Source organism: Centroberyx affinis, unplaced genomic scaffold (assembly GCF_046629955.1).
Source record: "Centroberyx affinis isolate AG114_WGS23_722 - 3 ecotype Tasmania unplaced genomic scaffold, CSIRO-AGI_Caff_v1 ptg000914l_1, whole genome shotgun sequence".
Lineage (NCBI taxonomy): Eukaryota > Metazoa > Chordata > Actinopteri > Beryciformes > Berycidae > Centroberyx > Centroberyx affinis.
Genome location: NW_027279497.1, coordinates 1 through 10311, shown reverse-complemented (window position 1 = coordinate 10311; position 10311 = coordinate 1). Strand labels below are relative to the sequence as shown.

At 46.4% G+C, this 10311-nt stretch overlaps 1 protein-coding gene across 1 annotated transcript; it reads right to left on the bottom strand.

Moving 5' to 3' along the window:
• Nucleotides 1-3056: 3056 nt before the first annotated feature.
• LOC139645820 (bone morphogenetic protein receptor type-2-like) lies at nt 3057-10278 on the bottom strand (the record flags this gene model as incomplete). The annotated part of the gene is made up of 5 exons (XM_071521666.1): nt 3057-3925; nt 5458-6835; nt 7387-7614; nt 8684-8800; nt 10192-10278. Coding segments are annotated over 5 exons (2124 nt in total), but the record flags the coding sequence as incomplete, so codon positions are not given.
• Between the last annotated feature and the right edge of the window lie 33 nt (nt 10279-10311).

The following is a 10311-nucleotide window of genomic DNA, read 5'->3' as shown; positions in this document are numbered from 1 at the left end:
CTGGTCCAGCCGGGCTGAGCCTGGTGCGGATCGGGGCTGGACCAGGACTGAAGCCAGACTGTGGCAGTGTGACACACTGGTTAGACCAGGATCAGAGCCCAGTTAACCTCAGGTTAAAATACAGACTGGTTTGCCCTGGTTCTAGAACTCCGTTGACCCAAATGGTTATTGGTTCTAGAACTTTGTTGACCCAATTGGTTATTGGTTCTGACCCAATTGGTTCTAGAATTCTGTTAGCCCAACTGGTTCTAGAACTCTGTTGACCCAATTGGTTATTGGTTCTAGAACTCTGTTGACCCAATTGGTTCTAGAATTCTGTTAGCCCAGCTGGTTCTAAAATTCTGTTGGCCCAAATGGTTCTAGAACTCTGTTAACCCAGTTGGTTCTTGAACTCTATTGAGCCAACTGGTTCTAGAACTCTGTTGTTTTTAGAAACCCCTGAACATAGAGTCCATTGAATGTTATGCAGAATGTGAAAAAAAAAAATCTAAAAACCTCTGCCAGGACAGTTCAACATGTCTGAACATTCAGCAAAATACTAAAATAACAAAAATGAAATACATTTTACAGTCAAAGTACAATATAATAAACATAAAATGACAGCATCATATAAATGACTGTTTTTATATTATGGACAGTGTGGGTGGAGAGTTGAATACATGATAATATAATATTTGAAACAAGCAATATTTTCTTTAGCCCTAATCTGTCTCTAGCTCATCTGATCTCTCATATAAAAAGGAGAATAAAAGAGAAAATATAATACAAGAAAACCCTGATTAAAAACATCTGTAACTCTGTACAATTATTTTAAAATTAGACTAAAGAGCTTATAGTAGTGAACTAGTTAACTTATTGTAGTTATACGTTTAAAGGAGCTGTTTCAGGTGTATTACATACAGATATAAATTACTTAGTAGTTTACAACTTGGCAATTAAAAAATCTGTCATTTAAAAAAAAACATTTAAAGTTTTTCAGATGTGCAGAGAAACTTCAACAAGAAGTAGAGAAGCAGAGGGTCTGCAGATACTAACAACAGTACAAAACAATAAGTGCACTGTTAACTTGTGGCAAAGCATTTAAACTAAAAAATAAATGAAAAACAAGATTAAGAAGCACCTGTGAGCTGAAAAGCCTATTGCACATTTTAAAATACGATATAAAAGGTTGGGTGGTTGACAGCACACACACACACACACACAGACAGATATAGATGTCGAAAATCAAACATTTTGAATGTACGATGCAACTCAGTGATTGAAAAACACTTGCAGTCCCCTCAGTCTTACAGACAGACAGACAGACAGACAGACTGCCTGTCTCTCTGTCTGTCTGTTGGATTTAATCATTGTCGTATCTCTTCTCCACCTCCGTCTTCCTTCTCTCCTCTCTGTTCATCTTGTTCCTCTCCTCTTTTTTTAAAGGGTGAGAAAACGTAGATTCCTCCGGGCAGCACCAGCAGACATCAGTGTTTTTAAGGTATTTCAGTAGGAACAAGGCTGATATGTGGCTCTACTCTACATGACCCTTTCTTTTCTTCTCCTTCCTTTATCAACACAGTCAAAAAAGTTACTGAAATGATCCTGAACTCTGAAGCTCAGACAGGAATCTAGTTCAGAGCAGGTTGGACTAGAACATTTCCACCTGTTGGTCACATGACAAGGTTAGCTAACGCTTCAGTTTAGCAGCTGAAACAGTTAGCTTCAGGTTAGCTTCAGGTTCTGCTCAGGGATCAGTAAATGAAAACTTATTGTCATCAGTTGGTAGTTGAACCATCCGCCCCTCCGACCTCCGACCTCCGACTGTCCACCGTCAAACTACTTCCTGTTTCCTGTCCTGTCTCCTCCTCCTGATCCTCTCTGCTGGGAAACACATTTCTCTCTCTTGTCCTGTGCAGATCGAGTCGTGTGCATGTTAAGACGTTGTGATAATTCCTCTAAATCCTGTGAGATTGGTCCGTTCCTCTTCTACTCCACTTCCTCTCTCCTTCCAACCCGAACATGGCGGCCACAGCAGACGTCACAAGGCAATTGAGATTAATTCTTAAAGAAGAAAAGTGCAAAATGAAGTAATAAAATAAAAATAAAATCCCCCCGACAGTGATGTTGTTTCACATCGGAGCCCAACAGACTGAAGGAGGCTTCGTCAGCCGACTGCATAGCTAGATTCAGGTTTTAAAGCAAAAACTCTTCAAATGATACAAATAAACAAACAACGTACAAAGATACAAAAAACGCGAACTCAGAGAACAATATCCAAGACCAGCAGTGCCACATGACTGGAGTCATTCCGTCCAATCACAGGTGATTTTAGAGTTGGAGCAGGAAGTGATGAAAATCCACAAGAGACTGGGGACGAGGATCAAATTAACTGTTAATGTCTCCTTATTAACTAACTAATTAACTGACTGCTGAGCTAGCTAACTGGCTGCTGTTCTGACGTTGGCTAACACTGTCTGTTAGCAGCCAACCACCATCCTGATGCTGCGATATGTCCCGCCTCCCACTGCAACTCATTAGCTCTCATTGGCTAACAGACCCCAGTATTATCCTGCTAGCTTTACTTTGTATTTGAGCCATTAGTTTGTCTTGTTGATGTTAAACTGTCAGTTTGATAAAGACTTCATGTCGTCTAGAAATCCAGTTTGTAAATAAGAGTCACTGCTACGACTTTAGATGCATCTATGCATCTGTCTTTCGCCTGATGTGTTGGTTTCCTCGATAGCATATTTTGTTTTGTTTATTGTTTAGAAAAGTGCTTTATAAATAAAATTATGATTATTATAATAACCCAGTCCAGTCTGACCACACCCACTAGCCCCTGACCACACTCACTAGCCTTTGGCCACACTCACTAGCCTCTGGCCACACCTACTAGCCTCTGGCCACACCCACTAGCCCCTTACCACACTCACTAGCCTCTGGCCACACCCACTAGCCTCTGGCCACACCCACTAGCCCCTTACCACACTCACTAGCCTTTGGCCACACTCACTAGCCTCTGGCCACACCCACTAGCCTCTGGCCACACTCACTAGCCTCTGGCCACACCCACTAACATCTGGCCACACCTACTGGCCTCTGGCCACACCCACAAACCTCTGGCCACACCCACTAGCATCTGGAGGGGTCGCAGTAGAAACACAAACCTCTAGCAGAAAGGAAATCCCTTCACCTCACTGCCAATAAGAAGAGATTCACAAAGTCTTCGGCATTTCTGTAACTCAGGCAGGGTCAGGGTTCAAAGACAGAGGTCAAAGGTCACTGGATGAAGGCAGCCAGCAACACAACATCATGAGTTGTCCAACTGAATCGGCCAAATCTGGAATCCAGAATCCTGACACCGAATCTGAACCCCGACTCTGTTATAAAATGTCATATTCAGCTCCTCCAACATGTTTGATTTCACTTCACTTGTCTTTTGTCAGGAGAATCTTCCAAAAATTCTCACTAAAAGACCAGAAGCCACATCAGTGTGTGTGTGTGGATTTTGTCCCGTGTGTTTTAGGTCACGGGTTTGATTCCCGGACCGATCTCTGCTTCATCACAACAAACAGAAGAAAGACGAAGAGGTAAGAAAAGAAAAGAACTTTAAAAAAAACAAGCAGACTTTAGAGGCAGGTCATCCCGTTGGGGTCGGAGGTCATGGTCGCTGTGGCTCCGCCCCCCATCAGGAAAACAGCCATGCTGGATTTCGACTGGTTGATTTTGGAGATACCTCCCGGTCTGTGGTGATTGGACGAGGAGTGGCTGCCGCTGCCGCTGTTGTTGTTGTTTACCTCAAAGTCCAGGTCAAAGGTCGTATCCGTGGAAACGACCCACGTGGCCGGGCGCCATTTTTTCAGAGCGTACGGCGTCTTGACTCGACGTTTGATCTTCTCTCCTGAAACACTCCGACTGCCATCATCTGTTAGAGAGACATCAACTGAGAGGAGGAGAGGAGGAGAGGAGAGGAGAGGAGAGGAGAGGAGAGGAGAGGAGAGGAGAGGAGAGGAGAGGAAAGGAAAGGAAAGGAGGAGAGGAGAGGAGAGGAGAGGAGAGGAGAGGAGAGGAGAGGAGAGGAGAGGAAAGGAAAGGAGAGGAGAAGAGAGGAGAGGGGAGGAGAGGAGGAAGAGGAGGAGAGGAGAGAGGAGAGGAGAGGAGAATAGGAGGGGAGGAGAAGAGGAGATGAGGAGAGATGAGAGGAGAGGAGGAGAGAGGAGAGGAGAGGAGAGGGGAGGAGGGGAGATGAGGAGAGATGAGAGGAGAGGAGGAAGAGAGGAGAGAAGAGAGGAGAGGAGAAGAGAGGAGGAGAGGAGGAGAGGAGGAGGGGAGAGGAGAGGAGGAAGAGAGGAGAGGAGAGGAGGGGAGGAAGAGAGGAGAGGAGACGAGGAGAGGAGGGGAGGAAGAGAGGAGAGGAGACGAGACGAGGAGAGGAGAGGAGAGGAGAGGAGAGGAGAGGGGAGGAGGGGAGATGAGGAGAGATGAGAGGAGAGGAGGAAGAGAGGAGAGAAGAGAGGAGAGGAGAAGAGAGGAGGAGAGGAGGAGAGGAGGAGGGGAGAGGAGAGGAGGAAGAGAGGAGAGGAGAGGAGGGGAGGAAGAGAGGAGAGGAGACGAGGAGAGGAGGGGAGGAAGAGAGGAGAGGAGACGAGACGAGGAGAGGAGAGGAGAGGAGATGAGGAGAGGAGGGGAGGAAGAGAGGAGAGGAGAGGAGAGGAGAGGAGAGGAGGAGAGGAGGAGTTTTAAACAACTAACCAAAGTAATCAATTAAAGGCATAATACTGCTCCCTAATGGACAGAATGAGCAAGGGCTTTCAATATGAAGGAAGACACACACACACACACACACACACACACACACACACAGAGAACTGAACTGAGGGCTGAGAGAGCTGTGTGTGTGTGTGTGTGTGTGTGTGTGTGTGTGTGTGTGTGTGTGTGTAAACAATTCTCAGAAATCTAGGCCCGCCCTGTTTTTGTCCAATCCAAGGAAACACTTAAATTCAAATTCACTCTCTCTCTCCCTCCCCCCCTCTCTCTCTCTCTCTCACACACACACACGCACACACACACACACACACGCACACACACACACACACACGCACACACACACACAGAGTCTCTTCTCAGTCACCGTCCTTATCTTCTGTCTCCAGCTGGATTCCGACATTTTTGAATGATTTTTATCTGGGATGTGGAATTTCCTTCCCTCACACACACACACACACACACACACACACACACACACAGACACACACACACACACACACACAGACACACACACACACACACAGACACACAGGCACACACACAAAGATAGACGATAGAGAGTATCAAAACAGAACTTTATATGAAAAAGTTTTGGATTATTACTTCAGGACGAAAGTAAATGGACTACAGGTCCTTCATGACATCATGCTGTGATGTCAGCACAAAACTAAGGGACCATCAGCTGTTCAGTGTTGAATCCAGACTCACCTGAGGAGGAGGAGGTGCAGGAGGAGGACAGGTCCAGGGAGCAGGGACGCTCCGGCCTCCTGGGTTTGGTCTGCCGCATCTGGGGCTCCGGCTGACCTGAGGCTGCTGGAGCTGCTGGACCTGCTGGAGCTGCTGGAGCTTGGTCTTGGGTCTCTGGAGCTTTTTGGAGTTTTTTTGGAGAACATGGGGCTGAGGTTTCTGTAACTGGAGCTGGAGCTTCTAGAGCTTCTGGAGCTCCTGGAGCCGGAGCTTCTGGAGCTTCTGGAGCTTCTGGAGCTTCTGGAGCTTCTGGAGCCAGAGCTTGGGCTGACTCTGAAGCTGGAGCTGGGGTTTCTGAGGGAGCTGGAGCTGAGGCTGGAGCTGGAGCTGGAGATGGAGCTGGAGCTGGAGATGGAGCTGGAGCTGGAGATGGGGTATCTGGAGCTTTTGAAGACGGGGCCGAGGTTTCTAGGGTTGAGACTGGGCCTTGTGAAGCTGGGATTTCTGGGGCTTCTGGAACTGGAGCGTGATCCGACTCCGAGGCTAGATCTGGGTCTTCTGCGGGTGCTGAAGCTGAGTGTGTGGGGGTGGAGCCAGCCGGGTAAGGGATCTGAGCCTCTGGGGTTCTGGTAGGTCCAGCGGCTGGCTGTAGACTTGGACCTGGTTCTGAGCGTTGACCTCTGACCTGAGCAGTGGGAGGGGCCTGTGGTGTTGGGGCGGAGCTGGATTTAGCTCCTCCTGCTGGATCAGAGAGTACAGTTTGATTTTCAGGGTTTGAAGCTGGACCAGTAAGTCCGGTCTGAGGCGATTCGTTCTCCCTGACCTGCTGACCTGCCGGTGGCGAGGCGGGGAGGGGCTTAGGACAGCCGATGCCCCCCCCTCTCCTGACCTCTGACCCCTTCAACCTCTCGGCTTTAACCTCTGAACTGTGGATCTTGACCTCTGACCCCGGCGCCAGCCTGTTGTTGTTGTTGTTGGAGTTTGAGCCGCGTCCCGACAGGATGTTCCCCACTCTGGACTGATGATGAAGATGAAGGTGCGGGAGGCGGTCGCTCTCGGCGGGCGGCTGCTCCCGGCTCAGCAGCGGCTCGTGTTCGTCAGGACTGGAGTTCAGGAGGTTCAGTCTGTCTTCTCCTCCGCTCATCCCTCCCTCCATCTTCTCCTCCTCCTCCACCTGCGGACCCGCCGGATTGGTTCGGCCTCCTCCCATCATCCCATTGGTCACCAGGGTGGGAACCCCCGCGCTGTAACCGTTGGCGACCACCGTTACCGGGTGGACTCCGTTCACGATCGCGACGGCGCCTGCCGTCCCGGTGTTGTTGGTTACCGTGGTTACCAGGTGGGGCTCTGCAGCCGAGGCGACTGTTACCGTGTTCATCTTAGCAACGCCTGTTTCCACCTGGAAGACATTCTGAATTAGCAATAATAAACATTACATTATAATGATTAGAATTATTTATAACATAACTAAACCAGACTGTACCAGACTAAACCAGACTAAACTAGACTGAACCAGACTGAACCAGGCTAAACCAGACTGAACCAGACTGAACCAGACTGAACTAGACTAAACCAGACTAAACCAGACTAAACCAGACTAAACCAGGCTAAACCAGACTGAACCACACTGAACCAGACTAAACCAGACTAAACCTGACTAAACCAGACTGTACTAGACTAAACCAGACTAAACCAGACTGAACCACACTGAACCAGACTAAACCAGACTAAACCAGACTGTACTAGACTAAACTAGACTAAACCAGGCTAAACCAGACTGAACCACACTGAACCAGACTAAACCAGACTAAACTAGACTAAACCGGACTAATCTAGACTAAACCAGGCTAAACCAGACTGAACCACACTGAACCAGACTAAACCAGACTAAACTAGACTAAAAAACCAGACTACATCAGACTGACCCAGACTGACCCGGTCCCTGTCTACCTGTCTGTTGTTGGACTTGTGCTTTCCAAACTTGAGTCGTGAAGCGGAGGCCGTCTCCTTGGTCTTGGGCAGCAGGTGGAGGCTGGTGGGTCTCTGCGGCAGGTTCTGCTGTTTGGGGAGGGGGAGGGGGAGGGGGAGGGGGGGCGGGGGGTGGAGGGAGGAGGGGGGCGGGGCCTCTGCCCCCCCGGCCCCCCCCTGCTCGGTCTGAGCCGACACAGAGCCGTTTACCTGCAGAGGAGCGACAGGTCACAGGGTCAGAGCTGGTGGAGACTACTGAGATGTTAGGAGACTGTTTAGTGCTTAAAGGACTTTAGCTGGTATGTGACTTTTATTAAGGAACTAGTTCACTGCTATGGGACTTTTCTTTGGATGGGACTATTTTGTTACTGTGCGACTATAGTGGTGCCTCAGTAATTAGTAGTACCTCAGTAGGTAGTAGTACCTCAGTAATTGGTAGTATCTCATTAGGTAGAAGTAGTACCTCACTAGTTAGTACCTCAGTAGGTAGTAGTACCTCAATAGGTAGTAGTACCTTAGTAATTAGTAGTATATCAGTAGGTAGTAGTACCTCAGTAGGTATAAGTAGTACCTCACTAGTTAGTACCTCAGTAGGTAGTAGTACCTCAATAGGTAGTAGTACCTCAGTAATTAGTAGTATCTCAGTAGGTAGTAGTACCTCAGTAATTAGTAGTATCTCAGTAGGTAGTAGTACCTCAGTAGGTATAAGTAGTACCTCAGTAGTTAGTATTACCTCAATAGGTAGTAGTACCTCAGTAATCAGTAGTACCTCAGTAGGTAGTAGTACCTCAGTAATTAGTAGTATCTCAGTAGGTAGAAGTAGTACCTCAGTAGTTAGTACCTCAGTAGTTAGTACCTCAGTAGTTAGTGCCTCAGTAGGTAGTAGTACCTCAGTAGGTATAAGTAGTACCTCACTAGTTAGTACCTCAGTAGGTATAAGTAGTACCTCACTAGTTAGTACCTCAGTAGGTAGTAGTACCTCAATAGGTAGTAATACATCAGTAATTAGTAGTACCTCAGTAGGTATAAGTAGTACCTCACTAGTTAGTACCTCACTAGTTAGTACCTCAGTAGGTAGTAGTACCTCAATAGTTAGTACCTCAGTATTTGGTAGTAGTACCTCAGTAATCAGTAGTATCTCAGTAGGTAGAAGTAGTACCTCACTAGTTAGTACCTCAGTAGGTAGTAGTACCTCAGTAGGTAGAAGTAATACCTCACTAGTTAGTACCTCAGTAGTTAGTACCTCAGTAGTTAGTGCCTCAATAGTTAGTAGTAGTACCTCAGTTCTTGGGATCAGGTGGTACAGCAGGTTGGTGGTTTGTGGGTCTGAACTGAACTGTTTCTGGGAATGTTCCATTAAGTTTTCATCAGAACTTTCCCTGAGGTTTTTATCCACCTGGAGAGAGAGAGAGATAGAGGGGGGGGGGGGGGGGGCAGTTACTAGCTTGTCCCTGCTGGGTCTCTTATTCAAAAGATGTTGTCATATCTAACAGACAGATTCCTGTCCATATGCTACATTCATCTGTTGATCTGATGCTGTGAACAGCCAGATGCACATTTGCACTTCCTACAGTATATAATGCAAAAGAAAGTGAAGTGACTTCTGCACAGCTTGGGCTTCTTCCAGCTCCTTCTGCAAAATACAGTTGCACTAAAACAGGTAAAACAATGGAGGTTTAAATGTGCAGCAAACCTGATCTTCTACAGCCCACAGTGTGTATTATTTGCACTGGACTGTAAATGTGTAAATCTTTTATGTAAATGTAATCAATTATTTAAACTGCAGACTTGTGTAAATCAACACAGTGAGAAGTCAAACCAGCAGCAGATTTAATATGGAGACTGCTGGATGAACTAACCAACAAATTACCAAATTACAAGAATTACTGGAGGAAATCACATTACTGACGCTTCAATTCAACTGTCACTCAGAGGTGGGGACTTGAGTCACATGACTTGGACTTGAATCACAGTTTTAATTGCTTGAGACTTGACTTGAGACTTGACTTGACTTGGGTTCTAGTGACTTGGGACTTGACTCTGACTTGTACTCTGATGACTTGAAAAGGTTTCTAAAGTCTTGACTTGAGATCTTGTGTTTGTGTAAATGACTTAGATTGAAAGTGATGAGATTTGTTCCAGCGGACGACTGAATTTAAATTCTGTTTTCTGAATTTGTATGGAATGATTGAATTTATTGAAGTTGAAACTGATTATAGAAATCAAACTCATGATGCTCTTACCAAGTTTTTATCCTATTAAAACCATATTGCATTGAAAAGTCCTAGATATTTAGTTTTCTTTAAGATATTAAATTGATACTGGCTTTGATTTGTTCTGACTTGACTTGCTGTTCTACATTTAGACTTGAGACTTGACATGAATGACTTGGACTTGACATGGACTCGACTTGGACTTGACTTGGTGATCTACATTTAGACATGAGACTTGACTTGAGACTTGTGCCTCAAGACTTGAGACTGACTTCGGACTTGACATTAATGACTTGGACTTGACTTGGACTTGGCAATCTACATTTAGACTTGGGACTTGACTTGAGACTTGTGCCTGACTTGGGACTCGAGCAAAGCTGACTTGGTCTCACCTCTGCTGTCACTTTAAGATGATTATTAATAGTAACTGCAGTATCATCTGCATATAGACGAACCCACTGAAGAAGAAAACCACATAGAAGAGAACAGGAACTTTTTACAACAAAAGAAATACAGAGATGTGCAGAAGATGCTGAAGCAGGTTCAGAGGGAAACAGCTTTAAAAAGTAAAAACCTCTTTGGGGTCCAGCTTGGTGGCCTCCAGGTCTTCTTCTGTTAGCTGCAGACACACTGGGACACTGGGGACAGCGCCACCTGGAGGACAGGAGGACAGTTACTGTGATTTATGTAGACA